Raw genomic sequence first — 16,836 nt, 5'->3', positions numbered from 1 at the left:
TGATCATCAGCAGACAGTTTTCCAGCTTTTCTCACCTTCCTTTAGATAACCAGGTCAATATTATGCTGTGCTGTGTTTTCATGTCCTTTTGAGGCCTTTCTCAGTGTTCCAGTTGACTGTGTGAGGGTGAGTTTACTGCTGCTGGAACTGACCTCAGAGAACCTGTCCTCCAACGTCAAGCATTTCACGGCTCTTTGGCTTTGTTTGATATACAAATCATAAAACAACCCTCCAATAACCCAACCCTCCAATAACACAACTCTCCAATAATCCAACCCTCCAATAACCCCAAACCTAAAATAACCCAACCCTCCGATAACCCAACCCTCTGATAACCCAACCCTCCAATAATCCAACCCTCCAATAACCCAACCCTCTGATAACCCAACCCTCTGATAACCCAACCCTCTGATAACCCAACCCTCCAATAACCCAACCCTCCGATAACCCAACCCTCCGATAACCCAACCCTACAATAATCTAACCCTACAATAACCTAACCCTACAATAGCCTAACCCTACGATAACCCAACCCTCCGATAACCCAACCCTCCGATGACCCAACCCTCCGATAACCCAACCCTACAATAACCTAACTCTACAATAACCTAACCCTACAATAACCCAACCCTCCGATAACCCAACCCTTCGATAATCCAACCCTCTGATAACCCAACCCTACGATAACCCAACCCTACGATAACCCTCTGGTCGGTCAGCTCCATGTCCTAGTCAGCTCCGTGTCCTGGTTCCCTGTCGGTCGGCTCCGTGTCCTGGTCTCTTCACGGTCGGTTCCATGTCCTGGTCTCCTCACGGTCGGCTCCGTGTCCTGGTCTCCTGTCGGTTGGCTCCATGTCCTGGTCTCTTCACGGTCGGCTCCGTCTCCTGGTCTCTTCACGGTCGGCTCCGTGTCCTGGTCTCCTCACGGTCGGTTCTGTGTCCTAGTCTCCGGTCAGCTCCGTGTCCTGGTCTCCTCTCGGACGCTCCGTGTCCTGGTTTCCTCTCGGACGCTCCGTGTACTGGTTCCCTGTCGGTCGGCTCCGTGTCCTGGTCTGCTGTTGGTCAGCTCCGTGTCCTGGTCTCCTGTCGGTCGGCTCCGTGTCCTGGTCTCCTGTTGGTCAGCTCCGTGTCATGGTCTCCTGTCGGTCGGCAACGTGTCCTAGTCTCCTGTCGGTTGGCTCTGTGTCCTTGTCTCCTCATGGTCGGCTCCGTGTCCTGGTCTCCAGTCGGCTCTGTTTGTATGGAGTCTGCTCTTTGTGTTTGGTGGTCCCTGTGATGTTTGTGAACATCCAGCTTGTAAGTAAAGTGTGTTAACATTCCATTTAGGTCATCTCCCTTTAAAAAATTGTGGTAGTATTATACTTGCAGCTACACAGTGAACATTCAGCTTCATCTACTCATCATGATGTTTATCTTCGTGCCGTCTCCAGGGAGTGAATATTGAATGTTATCTGCCCACCATCACTGAGGAAGATTTGCTGTAGAAATACTGTCGCAATACAGTCTGTTTCCAGGTCAGACAAGATTTCAGGCTCACAGATATCTCACACGTGTTTTAATAAAATGTTATAATGCCCTCCTGAAGTTGCAGATAACATTTCAATTATTGTGACAGATTATTGTGATTTATGGTTGAGTCACTTTCTTCTTTATATAGACTCTCTGAATTTGACCTGATTCACATGTTCCAAACTTCATGTTTCATTAGAAATAAACCATTTCTACCAATTACTAACACATATTGAATGTGGTTGCTTTATCCTCACAGGTTATGGAGGATGAGGGCATGCTGGGAAATGGGAGGGGAGGAGCCCAAGAAAAAGATATGTACATGGGCCCATCGCTGTTATGTTTCTCTGCAGCAGAGAGAAAGTCTGATGCTGATACACATGGTGCATTTATGGCACCAACCGACTTTCCTCATTACATTTGAATGATGCCTCGTCATTTGGCACAAAATTGTAATAACTACCATAAGTTTTGTTCTGTTTATGCAGGAGTCCATCTCATCAGAGTCAGTGAGTATTTTCCCTTCAGTTCTCCAAGAGTTTCAGTCATCGTTGAATTTAGAGTTCAATTCATCAGAACTACAAGTGAGAATACAATACTTCTTCATCTCATGTTGGACTGAGGCCAGACTGGACTGTGACTCAGGTGCTGTATTCCAGATGTTGTACTTGTGTTCCAGAGGTTCTACTTGTGACATTTTCCACCATAGACATATATACATAGATGCCGCATTGGCCTCTGGATCGTAAGTCAACATGGCTGCCATATTGGTCCGGGCAACTTGCCACATCTCCCAGTTGACACAACGGGAGTAAAAATGGCAGAGTCGTGCGTTGCTTGGGATTGTTCAAATCGCTGCACTATTCACACTAGATGTCAGGGTATAACCTCTCACAGGTACGACTGAACACGTGTTGGTGGTTGTATTAACATCATGTTTATAGCAAACTAATTGGCCACAAGAGTCAGATGTAAACAGCTAACGTAAGAAAATCTGCTCTATTTGCTTCTGAATACAGAAGAGTGACAAACAACCTGGTCATCACCATGGAGACCTTCACTATGGAGACCATTGCAGGGACAAAACAGATATTTTTTTTTATTGTACACTACATTTCTACATATTGTTTTTAGCAGATAACGTTTAAAACAGCAAACTAACAGCAACAAAGTAGCGGCCGTGTGAGAGGATTGTTACCACTTTACGTTGCTCGTCAATATAGTAATTAGTATTGTTTATTAGTATTTTTTACCAGTACAACACCCTGCGCTAAATAGTATGACCTATATTAACCATAACATGACTTATTGTTGCATTGAGCAGGTGTTTCTGTTCCTTTCACCACAAACGTTAACATGTCGAGTGACGTTAGACCGACTTTTTGGAGTTCTCAGAATCTGAGTTTTTACAATCCCGATGATAATGAATCTTTTCCACCATATAATAAATATTTTCCTGTCAGTCTGATGTTAATACACACTCCTCTCTGCAGTGTCGACTGGAGATTATAGTAGACCTCAAGATTCTAATCAACTGGAGTGAAAACTGTATTTTTAACTCCACGTTTATAGTAAACATTGTAATATCAATACAACTCATTGAAAGCGGTTGGGAATTGGAAACGTTATGTTTTTTTTATCTGTAAAACTCCGGCTACCCCGTTCACTTGTATGTGATGACAGCCCAGTCTGGCCCGGACCAATATGGTGGACACATTGATGTATCGCAGCAATGTGTGGAAGTGACCAATGCAGCATCTATTTATATATGTCTATGCTTTCCACCTAAACGGTCGCCATCTTGGCTCTGTGGAGGAAAGGGCGGGGCCATCGACGTAAAGAATTTTCAAATTAAAGCATGTGAGGAAGCTGCAGCTGTTCCTGAACACAAAGTGTTCATTTTCCGCTGCTGCTGCTGGACAGAAGAATCAGTGTGTTTATTGAGTGTTAAACAGAGGCCACAAAAACACATTGATTTCTGGGTAAAATAATTAAAGCTGCAGATATTTTGGAGGGTGATGCGTTCACATGATGAGGTAATTTCCTGTCAGCACAGAACAGCAGTGTGTGATTTGAAACAACACTAGTCTGTTCAAACTCAAGTACTACACAATAAGAGTCCTGACATGGAAGACCACTATCTGTTAGTGTACTGAGTTCCCTCAGTAGTCATCTGGAACACAGCAGTTATCACTTGGTGAGTTGTGGTGAGGTATTATAAGACAGGACTGGTCCTGGCTAGCTGGTTAGCATGCTAATCTCCATTGATATCAAGTGACAACCGCTGGTTTGTAAACTTCTGTTTTGAAGCCTCCAGTCTGGTCGTCGCCTTCTCAGGCTTTTTGGAGCCAGGAAGTGACCATGTTTGGACAAGTTGGAGAGGAGCGTTGGATCTGACTGAGAATCCAAAGACACTGTAAACTGACTTAACCACAGACCTGTCAAACAAACAGCTCCGCCCCCAAACATATCAGTGTTTGAGTCCTGATGTGCAATTAATGATGAATTATTCCAGAAGAATCAGGACACTGGTCAGAAGGAGGGAGTTTATCTAATGACACCATGATGACTGTAAACATTTACTGACTTTGGATTTCAGGAGAGAACTGGATGCTTTTTCAATGGGAGTCTAAGGAAGACAGCCCCCAGTGTTCCTCAGTGGTATTACACTTTAAAGCAGTTCCACATTGTCTTCCCTTTTCAGACCTGGAGCCTACAAACATTTTTATAAACAGTCTGTGCTAGCCATCTCTGTAACTTAATACATAGACGTCTTTGTCATAACATCCACAGAACAGTTATTTCACATTCTGAGGAGGATTTGAGTTCATTTTAAATGTTTAATGTTTAATGGACTTTTCATGAACCAGTGGGTGTGGGACTGAGGGCCACAGACAGGGTGGGGAGGTCAGGGAGTACTGAGGGATGGATGACCATATTTTTGGTTATTTGTTAAAAGTAAAGATGAACGTCCTTTTTCTTCTTTATGTAAGTAAACTACTCCCATAAATAAACTCCCCAAACAACCATCAACAGGAGGTTTTACATTCTGTCAGTTTAGACTGACTTGCAGCTCTGGTGGAAGTTCATGATATCACTGCTAATTATTCCTTGCAGACACCCACATTTCTTTATTCTGTGTCACTAAACATCTACAGTGACAGTCATGTGACTCCCCTGCTGTCAAACTAAAGGCCAAATGCGTGTTTTGTTGGTGCAGGTGATTTAAGGAACTAAAGGTTGAGTGTAATTTGTCCTGTCCAGGACTGCTGAGAGCGAACAGTGTGTGAGCAGCTGCTGCTCTCTAATTAGTGCCCTCAGCTCAGGTACTGCCACTGAGCTCTTACCTTTGAACTTCACTTGTTAAAATGCCAGACGGACGTCAATTAGTAAGAGGCAAAGGTCTGGGTGAAAGCTATGGTGTCCGGCTCGCTGTGAGCATCATCACATATGCCTCTTTAATGAGCTGCCATCCATTGTGCTGTCTGTTCAGCTGTGATCGTCTGGCTGACTGCTGGGTTGGTCTGTCCGTTCTTCAGCCCTTCACTCGGGTTCTTCTGACTCTGGGAGCCAGAACAGAGTGGACTGTTGAGGGTCAGACATGTTTTAGGACATTATCTGCTTAGAATACCATTTCCTGTTCAACATGGACATTGTTCCCCCCCCCCGAGGAGAGAGACAGAGACCAGAACTCTGTGATGCTTATGCTCCTATCGTCTCTATAACTAACCACGGATGCTCTACAGATGTGTTCTTCTGTTCTGGAAACTCTGATCATCAGCTGTAAACCTTCTACTCTTCCTGACAGTTCTTTCATTCTGTTTGGTGTTTACATCCCAAAGCAGGCCGGCATGCAGAAGGCAGAGTGGACGCTCAGCGAGCAGATACGGTGTGGACAGACTAACCTGCACTCGTTTATCCTCCATCAGCCATGAACTAAAGATTGTCAGCTGATTAAAGTCCAGACCAGAGAGGAACCTCCTCCTGTTCATACACTTTGTGTGGTCCAAGTAAACAACTGAATCAGTTTAAGGTGCACAGTAACTGGAGCACCCACAACAGTTTATAACGAATTAATGAACACACACACACACACACACACACACACACACACACACACACACACACACACACACACACACACACACACACACACACACACACACACACACACACACACACACACACACACACACACACACAAATTTATATATTTCCTTGTTGAATGCATTCCTGTTTTCCTCCCGTCGATCCATCCAGTCCTGCCGTCTGATCCAGTCAGAATCTCAGCGCTTTCAGTTCTGCCTACGATCCACCTGGACTCTCTACTCCACTGAACCGGACTTCAGTCATCACAGCCACTCACCCTGCCAGTACCGCGCTGCCCGTCCCCGGATCTAGAACCTGTTCAGCTGGGGTCCTAGTTCAGGTCTTCGTTTCATGGAACACTTCCGGCATAAATTCAGACCCCTAACATGGAGCCAAACTACCAGAATCAGCCTAATGTTGCTCCAGAGAGCGATTCCACTGCCACATGATTCGGCATCAGTCAGCAAGTGGACATCACAAGGAAAATCCCCCCCCAGGAGAAATGAACGTGTACAGACTTACCCCAACACCGTCCTCCTGTCTGAACTGTCTCCACGCCTGGCCTGTGTCACTGTAGAGCAGCACGTATCTGCTGACCCAGTCTGAACTGTCGTAGCGCCCCTGTGTGGCCACAGCCCTCACCTCCATCCGCTCCCTGAGGTCCACCTGGAGCCAGGGCTCCGGGTCTGTCACCATGGGAGACCAGCCTCCTGCTCCTGGAGGAGCAGACAACGGGATGAAGAGCTGCATAACTCTCTCTCTCACTCACACACTCACACTTGTGACCCTCCACAGCTGACACTCATTGCATGCTGTAGAGATGATGTCATGCTGTAGAGATGATGTCATGCTGTAGAGATGATGTCATGCTGTAGAGATGATGTCATGATGTAGAGATGATGTCGTGCTGTAGAGATGATGTCATGATGTAGAGATGATGTCGTGCTGTAGAGATGATGTCGTGCTGTAGAGATGATGTCATGATGTAGAGATGATGTCGTGCTGTAGAGATGATGTCATGATGTAGAGATGATGTCATGCTGTAGAGATAATGTCATGATGTAGAGATGATGTCGTGCTGTAGAGATGATGTCATGATGTAGAGATGATGTCGTGCTGTAGAGATGATGTCATGCTGTAGAGATAATGTCATGATGTAGAGATGATGTCGTGCTGTAGAGATGATGTCATGATGTAGAGATGATGTCGTGCTGTAGAGATGATGTCATGCTGTAGAGATGATGTAATGCTGTAGAGATGATGTCATGATGTAGAGATGATGTCATGCTGTAGAGATGATGTCATGCTGTAGAGATGATGTAATGCTGTAGAGATGAGGCAGCGGCTCAGCCTCTGCTCTACTCACCATCTCTCCTGTTGAGCTTGGCGTTGTGGGCAGCGTAACTGCTGGAGGGCTGTGAGGAGCTCTGGAAGGACGTTTGTGGTAACATGGACACCAAAGGACTGTTGCAGTGATCTGTGAAGGAAGCAGAAGGACTCACTGTGATCCAGTCACAACATTTATCTTTGTTGTCTTCAGTAACAAAGGGAAGATCAGTGGAACATTAAGGCTGTCAGTGAATTTGCTGTAATTAAAGAAGGACTTCATCATGAATTTGAGGTTTTCAAAATTCTGCAGAAGAAACCCAAGTGGAACATCTGCCAGGTGTCTCAAAGACACATGTCTGTTCTTACATGAATCATGTAAGAACAGACCTTCACATGTCGGAGGGACATCAACTCCAAACTCAAAGCCTCACCGACACAGAAGACTTCTACTGGATAAATCACTTCAATCCGCTCATTTCTTTCTCAGAGTGAAATCACCAGTTAGAAATCAGTCACTGATGCAGACCGGCTGATTTTTTTCCCCACGTTATTTCTTATTTAACTGACTGGTTAAAGGTTAAGTTAAAGGTGGAGTTTAAGGTTAAAGGTTAAGTTTGTTTAAACAGTGAGAGACATGAAACAAAGGAGCAGACACAGCTGAAGGCTGGACTTTGGGTCCTTCATCCTGTGAATTCTAATCATACGAGCACAAGATGTTCAGCCTTCAAATCTACTGCTGATCATATCATCGTTCCTGAACAGACAAGTGACGTATCGCATTAAATGTTGCGGCTGCAAGGAATTGTGGGACGGCGTTACCTCTAATCCTTTATAAAAGATGGTCCTCTGCTAAAAGAGATAGGAATGGAAACATTGAAGCTCCTTTCCTAAACATGTGAAGAATTCTAACAGCTCTTAATATGGCTGCCACTTATTTACTTCCAGGTCACGTCACTCACTGAGGAACCTTCCTTAGCAAATTGGACTATTCGAATGCATCCCAGGACCGTGTTCAAAATAGAGGAGCACGGTTGTCTTCATGAGGCTCACTTGTTCATACAATCAGTCGACACGTGTAGTTCAGGTGTGACTATGAAAGCCTGTGTCAGTCAAAGTTAGGACTCAGATGTGAACACAAGTAGGAATCCGTGACTTGATCAAACATTGAAGTGAATCACAGACAATCCGGTGTTAGAGGTTCATTCAATGTTACATTCTCCAAAGACTTCAGAGAAGAATGAGATGTTTATTCGGATGGATCAGGATCTGCTCTGTTTGAAGATAGTAAAATACTTTGTGTCGGTTGGGTTTCCATTCAAAATGAAAGTGACGTTGACTCCACCCCAAGATCCACAATATATTAATATGCAAATATTCACTCATTCAATTCATGCTTGACGTGTCGACATCACATGCTGACTGACTCCAAACTGTGATGTCAAAGGTTCACAAATATAAATAAATATAGTAAAACCGAACAAACATCTGCCACTGATTCAAAGTCAGATCAAAAACACTGTTCACCTCCATCTGCACCGGCTGATGTCACAGGAGACAGAAACACAGAAGTATTCTTCTGCAGCGTTTAATGTTGAGTTTGGAGCAGATGAACACTCATGTGAGTTTATGATGAGCTTTAAAGGTGTTTTTTAAGACTTAGACAGAGACTCACTGTGGCCTCCTGCCTCCATCTTTATGTTTTATAAAGTTTACCACATCCTGACTGTGCTCTGTGCAAACAGGATTTCCTCATCAATCCCACATGTTGAAAACACAGCATCTATCGTCATCCTGAACTTAAAACATCCATCTGAATCCATTACCCTTCAAACAGAACAGCCTCTTTGTGTTGACATGATTCATCTGATTTATGGAGATTTTCTCTGAAAATGCACCGTCGAGGAGTTGAAGTTTTTCGTTGGAAGTAAATCATCAGTCCGTCAGATGTTTAGAGTTTAAGGCAAGAATGAAGGAAAATAACAGAGCAGCCTCACTGATCCACCTCTCAGATGGACGTCCAACAGTCCATTAACATGTGACCCCGGACAGAGGAGGGCTTGTGTGTGTGTGTGTGTGTGTGTGTGTGTGTGTGTGTGTGTGTGTGTGTGTGTGTGTGTGTGTGTGTGTGTGTGTGTGTGTGTGTGTGTGTGTGTGTGTGTGTGTGTTTGTGTTTGCTCTCTTTAATCCAGCAGCGTGAGATTAGACTATTTCTCCCAGATTACCACATTCTGCAGTGACTCTTCGTGGTTTCATTGGTTTCTGGAAACGAATACACAGATGACACTTTTGTATTTTTACAAACATAAATCCTTGGGGCCGCTTTAACAGCTGCACTTCTAACCTGCTCTGTCATGTCAGATGGAGGCTGGCTGTTGTTCAGCTCAACCCTTTTATAGACTGAAACGCTCACAGTCGGTCTGTGAATGTCAAAATCATTCAGTCTACAAAGTGAAGCTGCTTTGGAATCACCAACATTTTAAACAGTAAATTAATTACGTCATATTTTTTTCAGAAACTGTAAATTATAGTTTAATTTGTTTTGTAATTCAGTGCCATGTAACTAGTTGTAACTAGCTAGTCTTCAGCACTGCTGGTGACACTGGAACATATCAGCTGGATCAGGAGTCTGAAAGTGTCAGAGAGCTCTTGCATGTTCAATAACATTTACTCACATAGCTGAGCTCCACCCAAACAGCTGAATCAGCTTCTTTATGTCAACAATAACAAACTGATACAGGTGGAGTGAGGAGGCACAGGTGGAGGGAGGAGACAGGTGGAGGGAGGAAACAGGTGGAGAAGGAGACAGGTGGAGGGAAGACACAGGTGGAGGGAGGAGACAGGTGGAGGAGGAGACAGGTGGAGGGAGGAACAGGTGAAGGGAGGAAACAGGTGGAGGGAGGAGACAGGTGGAGGAGGAGACAGGTGGAGGGAGGAACAGGTGAAGGGAGGAAATGGGTGGAGGGAGGAGACGGGTGGAGGGAGGAGATGGGTGGTGGGAGGAGATGGGTGAAGGGAGGAGACAGGTGGAGGGAAAAGACACAAGTAGAGGGAGGAGACAAGTGGAGGGAGGAGACGGGTGAAGGGAGGAGACGGGTGGAGGGAGGAGACGGGTGGAGTCAGCGTGAAGGAGCGACCCCGTCACATAGATGCGGTTCATTCAATCATACAGATGTCCAGTAGATGATCAATGTGCAGACTCGTCGTTCTGGTAGAACTTTCCACTGCTGGTCACTTCCTGCAGGTCGACTCTCCTCTCCGCCGGTTCCCAGAGCTTCATGTTCAAACTGAGGCACCGGCCAATCAGCTGTTTAATATGCCAGTAGCGTACACCGTTTTGTGATGTCATCAGTATGCGACGGTCCCGGTTATTTAAAATACAGTTTTTAATCATAAAAGACAGGAGAGCTAGTTGTAGAGATCAGTGAAAGAAAAATGTATTTGTTTTTCTGTTTTGTTTTCTGCACTAAGCAGACGAATGATAACCTCTGGGTTAAGATATTTGCTTTATTGTATGTTTTATTAATAATTAATTAGCCTGATGGGAGGGGCTTACTACATTTAAAGGGGCCTCCTCAGGATGCAGGTCAGTGTGGGTAGAGTTACAGAGAAGGTAACAACTACTTTGTTGAGACACCGGTGACTTTATAATCGTTTTGGTTTAGAATTTGTGTTTTTGTTTTATTTTTGTTGTTGTTTTTTGGGACTTTTTTCTACTTGTAAATATATTTTTGCCCCTAATCTGCACTTCTGGGAGATGAGCACAATAAATTTCACCATCACCCCCTACGAATACGCCATGTTTTGTGTTATCTGTCAGTCTGTCCATCATCCTCTCAGTCTGTCCATCATCCTCTGTCTGTCAGTAAGGTGAAATTATTTGACAGAACTATCTGAAGAGCTCCAGTCTCTGCTCAACAATGCATACAGTGAAGTATGGGAGGGTCACAGAAAAAAAATTCCCTCCTGAAGGGTCACAGACAGACAATTAGTTCCTTCTCCTTCTCCTTCTCCTAAACCCTGCTGTTGTTTCCAGTGTTGGTGCTGAGCCAAACACTGAGCTGTCAATCACACAGACTTATGGATGGGGCTGATCTGGCTGCTGCTGCCTGCTCAGCCTGTGGGATAATTGAAAATCCTCTGCAGCCATGAATGGGATTGTGTTATGGCACATTCTTTATGCAAAGCCGCAAGGTTTAAATCTCATATTCATGCGAGCACAGACGGGTATCTGCATGCAACAACACAAACACAGACTGTGACTGAGTGTGAAACTCTCCGAGCCATAAATACATCACGTGTCGTCAAGAAGCAGCAGACTTTGAAGTGCTGCAGCTGCACAACAGCTCCTCCATCCGTTATCAGCGACTGGGTAGTTAGAAACAACAGAGACCTACCGCTGCCCTGGGGAGCAGTCACTCAGTGACGCATATGAAGATGGATTATTACAAAGAGCAGAAAACTGTGTTGATCAGCTGATATTAGGTGGACAATCTGTCATAAAACTGAAAGTAGGAACGCACACAACCTTTCTACCAACATCATCCACTCACTATGGATAGCTCACTGATTCACAGTCACAGATGAAATTCATGTTTTCACAAATACTGTATAACCACGAGTAGAATCAGCACATACATGATGAAATGTGTTTTATATGTCATATTACAGAGAACCAACCAAATATCAAAAAATAACATTTTTACATTTATTTTACATTTAACTTTAGTTAAACATCCAAACATGTTCAGGTTTTTTTTTTTTAGCATTACACAATGTTTCCAGTCTTTTTAGACCCTGTCACAACTTTTTAAAAACATTGTCAGGATCCTTGTCTGACCCTAGTGTGTCGCCCTCTATTTCATCCCCAATCACCTCTCCTCATGTGTGCTGTCATTCCCCATGTCTGTTTGTTATTGTTTTGGCCATGTGCTTGTGTTTTGTTCTGTGTCCTCCTCTGCTGCCTTCAGTCACCTCCCCTGGCCACACCCCTCATCAGTCTGAACAGCTGCCACCACTCCAACTGATCACCACCTGCAGGTTGCTCATTTCACTAATCACCTCCCTGGACTATATCTACCCTGGTCCTGCAGTCAATAGGTGTCGGTCCATACTACCAGCTGGAGCCTGTCACCAATCCTACCAGCCGTCTGTCCATTCCTTTTTCTGTACCGGTACCCGTTCCTGTTGCCCTGCTGGTGACATGTTGTAGACCTCACTCATTCCATCCAGCCTGCTGCCCTGTCACGCAAGTGTTCAGTCTGCTGCCATCTGGTGTCGGACCTTGGGAAACCACGCCAGTGGACCCAGCCTGTCCTCACCCACTTCACCCTGCCTGCTACCCGGTCACGCAAGTATCCAGTCTGCTGGTGTCGGACCTCGGGAAACCACGCCAGGGGCTCCAGTCTGCTTCCTGCCAGCCTGACTGCCATGTCTGCGGCTCCCAGACATTGCCCGGACCAGAGCTTGTGCGTGTCCCCCCCCCCCCCCCCCCCCCGGGGGTGAAGTGCCTCAACTGGCAGAAGACCAGCATTAAGAAGACGATCCTCTTCAGAGCCACGCTGCAGCTCGGTGAGGTTATCTGTCCGCTGACCTGCAGCATCTCTCTGGGCCGCTGATTATCTCGCACTGTCCAGTAACTCTGTCCCATCAGAGGAGATCAGTCTGACTGACAGACAATCAGCCGCTTTATCCAGAATATTAGAAGATTTATGACTTTGGCTCAGAGTCTAAATGTGTTGGAAGCCAGCTGCTCACTTCCTGATAGCTCAGCTGATATTTGTGTCAGACTGACCGGCTGATGAATAAATCATATCGATCAATTCCTCAGACGTGAACGTGTCATGCAGTTTGTTGAGAGGGAACACAGAGAAACTCACTTCCTCAGGAATTCCAACAAATTACAGTTTCTTTTCTGAACATTAAACATTTCAAATAATAAGAGAAAGGACAAAAAAAACTTTATCAGCACTGAGAGTTATCAGGTACAAAACACTCTCAGGAGATGCTAAAGTTCCTTTGTCATTATAAAATGTCAAAATGTTGTGATCACAAGTAGAAGTTCCCAAAATGGAATCAGTTTATTGAAAATGTGTCAGGTCGTGTTGGACTCACTGGTTATAAAAAGAGAAAACAATGAATAATGATGAGGAGATGTGATGTCTTTGAAAAGCCTGTTCTTCAAAAGGAGATGTATTATTAATTAAAACAATGAAAGAGTAAAGAGTATTTCAAACAGTCTCCAGGATGTCCATCAGAGTCTGCACTGATCAGGTTAGACTCTTTGTTTCTGATTACTTTTATTTCCAGAATATATTTTTCTAGATTTGATGTACACACACACCCATACACATCCTGTTCACACACCTCAAATACTGAAATTAAATCGGGACTATTATCTATTCTATTTAATACATCTCCAGTTGTCAGATAAATATATTGAAGTCAAACATAAATATGTTTCATATTCAATGTAGTTCAAAAGGAAAATTAAGTCTGAAACCTTTAAAACTCTGCTGCTGTGTAAAATGTAAAACAGCTGCAGTGATTGCACTTCTCATCTGGCAGAGATTAATTATTCAACCATCATTCACACATTTTTCTAAACAGGATTTCTGTTCATTATCGGCCCGATTAAGAGATTAGCTTCATGCTTTTGGCTCTCTGCGGTGTTGTAGTGTTGGTAGTGTTGGTACTGTTGGTGATGTTGTAGTGTTGGTGGTGCTGTGGTGTTGTAGTATTGGTGGTGTTGTGGTGTTGTAGTGTTAGTGGTGTTGGTGGTGCTGTGGTGTTGTAGTATTGGTGGTGTTGTAGTATTGTTGGTGTTGTTGGTGGTGTTTTGGTGTTGCAGTGTTAGTGCTGTTGTGGTGTTAGTGCTGTTGGTGGGGTTGCGGTGTTAGTGCTGTTGGTGGGGTTGTGGTGTTGTAGTGTTAGTGGTTTTGGTGGAGTTGGTGGTGTTGTAGTGTTAGTGGTTTTGGTGGAGTTGGGGGTGTTGGTGTAGTGTTGGTGGGGTTGTAGTGTTGGTGGTGTTGTAGTGTGGGTAGTGTTGGTGGAGTTGGTGGTGCTGTAGTGTTGTGGTGTTGTAGTATTGGTGGTGGAGTTGGGGGTGTTGTAGTGTTGGTTATGTTGTGGTGTTGTAGTGTTGATGGTGATGTGGAGTTGAGGGTGTTATAGTGTTGGTGGTGTTGTAGTGTTGGTGGAATTGGTGGTGTTGATAGTCTAATATCAACACTCAAAACCGATAGTCTAATATAATTTAAGAAAGCTGTTTGTAAGGCCAGAACTGAATATTATTCATCATTAATAGAGGACAACAAGAACAAACCCAGGTTTCTTTTCAGCACTGTAGCAGGCTGACAAAGTGTCACAGCTCTGTTGACCCCTCTATTCTTTCAGCTCTCAGGAGTAATGACTTCATTAACTTCTTCACCAATAAAGTTCTCACTATTAGGGAGAGAATCGGGCCGACCCTTCCTGCCACCATCACTGATGTGATGTTAAACACAGCAGCCCTGAAAGCAACCGTGGGACCAGATTTATACTTTGAGCATTTCTCTCCTGTTGAGCTCTCTGAGTTAACTAAAATTATTTCCTCACCTGGATCATCTACCTGTCTCTTGAATCTCATCCCAACTAAACTCCTCAAGGAAGTCTTCCCTTTAATTAATACTTACATATTAGATCAGATCAATTTATCTATTGTAACCGGCTATGTACCGCAGGCTTTGAAAGTGTCTGTAATTAAACCTTTACTTAAAAAGTTGACTCTTAATCAGCTGTTTTAGGAAACTGCAGACCAATTTCCAACCCAACCTTTATGTCTAAAATCCTTGAAAAAGTTGTTGCAAATCAACTTTGTGATCATTTACAAAGGAATGATCTGTTTGAAGATTTTCAGTCAGGCTTTAGAGTTCATCATAGCACGGAAACAGCTCTGGTGAAAGTTAATAACGACCTTTTATTAGCCTCAGATAATGGACATGTTTCTGGACTTGTTCTTCCAGACCTCAGTGCTGCTTTTCATACGATTGATCACACAATTTTATTACAGAGATTAGAAGATGTTATGAGGATTAAAGGAACTGCATTAGACTGGTTCAAATCCCACTAATCAGATAGATTTCAGTTTGTTCATGTCAACAATGAGTATTCCAGACAAACAAGAGTTAGTTATGGAGTTCCACAAGGCTCAGTGTTGGGCCCAATACTTTTCACTTTGTACATGCTTCCATTAGGAGATGTCATCAGGAAGCACTGCATCAACTTCCATTGTTATGCAGATGACACTCAGCTATATCTTTCTATAAAACCAGATGAAACTAATCAGTTAGTAAAACTTGAAGCCTGTCTAAAAGACATAAAGTCCTGGATGACCAAAAACTTCCTGCTTCTAAATTCAGACAAAACAGAAGTTCTTGTACTTGGTCCTAAGCACCTCAGAAACTCTTTCTGTAATCACTTAGTTACTCTAGATGACGTTGTCTTGGCCTCCAGCAAAACTGTGAGGAACCTTGGAGTCATCTTTGATGAGGATTTGTCCTTTAGACACCATATAAAGCAAATCTCCAGAACTGCCTTCTTTCATCTACGTAATATTAACAAAATCAGGAAAATCCCTCCTTAGCGTGATGTAGAAAAACTAATTGATGCATTTGTTACTTCTAGGCTAGATTATTGTAATTCACTATTGTTAGGATGTCCAAATTAGTCATTAAAAACCCTGCAGCTGATCCAAAATGCTGCAGCAAGAGTACTGACAGGATTTAGCAAGAGATCATATTTATCCAGTTTTAGTTTCTCTTCATCGACCCTGTTAAATCAAGAATATAATTTAAAATGATCTTGCTCACTTACAAAACTTTTCATGACCAGGTTCCATTGTATCGTAGGGATCTTATAGAACCACATCGTCCTGAAAGAGCACTTCTCTCTCAGTACGCTGGTCTACTTGTGGTTCCCAGAGTTTCCAAGAGTAGAATGGGAGGCTTCAGTTTTCAGGCTCCTCCCCTGTGGAACCAGCTCCCAGTTTGTGTTGGAGGGGCAGAAACTCTCTCTAGCTTTGAGATTAGACTCAAAACTTTCCTTTTTGATAAAGCATATTGTTAGAGCTGCTCAGGTGGCCCTGAGCCATCCTACAGTTATGCTGTTATATGTCACCCCAACCGGTCGAGACAGATGCTCCGCCCACCTCTGAGCCTGGTGGTGTAAGAGGTTTCTTCCTGTTAAGTGGGAGTTTTCCTTCCCTCTGTTGGAGGATTTTCTCCCTTAAAGAGGACCTTTTCCTTCCTTAGCTTATGTGGGAATTGTTGAATTGTTGGGTTTCTCTGTATAATATTGTAAAGTTTTGCTGTAAGTACTTTACCCTGAAATAACCTGTGTTGTGATTTGGCGCTATATAAATAAAATTGAATTGAATTGTTCTGGTGTTGTTGTGTTGTGGAGTTGGTGGTGTTGTGGTGTTGGTGATGTTGTAGTTTTGGTGGAGTTGGTGTTGTTGTGGTGTTGGCGGTGAGTTAGCCTGCTAGCGATGTTCTCTCTGTGTTTGTGTCTACAGACAACAGTAGTTAAAACTTGTTCTTAAATCACATCAGAGTTCAGAGTCTCCTGCAGACTTCTGAAATGTTACACCAGTCTGTCACGTGTTCTCTGAGCTCACAGTGCGACCTGAGTGTGAGGAAGCATCACTGAGGACAGCTTGAATGAGAACACAGCAGACATTCAGGATTTCAATCTGGTGATAAAACATTTTCAGATGTGCCAATAAAAGGACGTCAGAGCAGTGGATCACCAGGCGACCTCTCCAAGCCGTCCTCCAGCGAACGTGGCAGCAGCTCAGTGAGCTCCTGCTGCTCATCGACAGGAACATGTTTGTGTTTCTTTCAGCTCAGACCGACTTTCACCATTAAAGCAGAG

At 43.9% G+C, this 16,836-nt stretch overlaps 1 protein-coding gene across 3 annotated transcripts in view; it reads right to left on the bottom strand.

Annotated features, from left to right (window-relative positions):
* The window catches only part of LOC138636104 (contactin-associated protein-like 5), a 111,135-nt gene that overhangs the window by 78,159 nt on the left and 16,140 nt on the right, over window positions 1–16,836 (bottom strand). For all 3 annotated transcript variants that reach the window (XM_069723948.1, XM_069723949.1, XM_069723950.1), the window contains exons 2-3: window positions 6,965–7,075; window positions 6,121–6,314 (exon numbers count right to left, since the gene is read on the bottom strand). In XM_069723948.1, the coding sequence (XP_069580049.1) occupies window positions 6,121–6,314; window positions 6,965–7,075 (305 nt within the window). The remainder of the gene's footprint in view (window positions 1–6,120; window positions 6,315–6,964; window positions 7,076–16,836) is intronic.

The sequence above is a fragment of the Brachyistius frenatus genome, unplaced genomic scaffold (assembly GCF_029030835.1).
Source record: "Brachyistius frenatus isolate BFR_SWC_R1_liver_20210118 unplaced genomic scaffold, ASM2903083v1 Contig_353, whole genome shotgun sequence".
Taxonomy (NCBI): domain Eukaryota; kingdom Metazoa; phylum Chordata; class Actinopteri; family Embiotocidae; genus Brachyistius; species Brachyistius frenatus.
The sequence above is the reverse complement of the archived record's forward strand: the minus strand, read 5'-3'. Positions and strand labels throughout refer to the sequence as shown.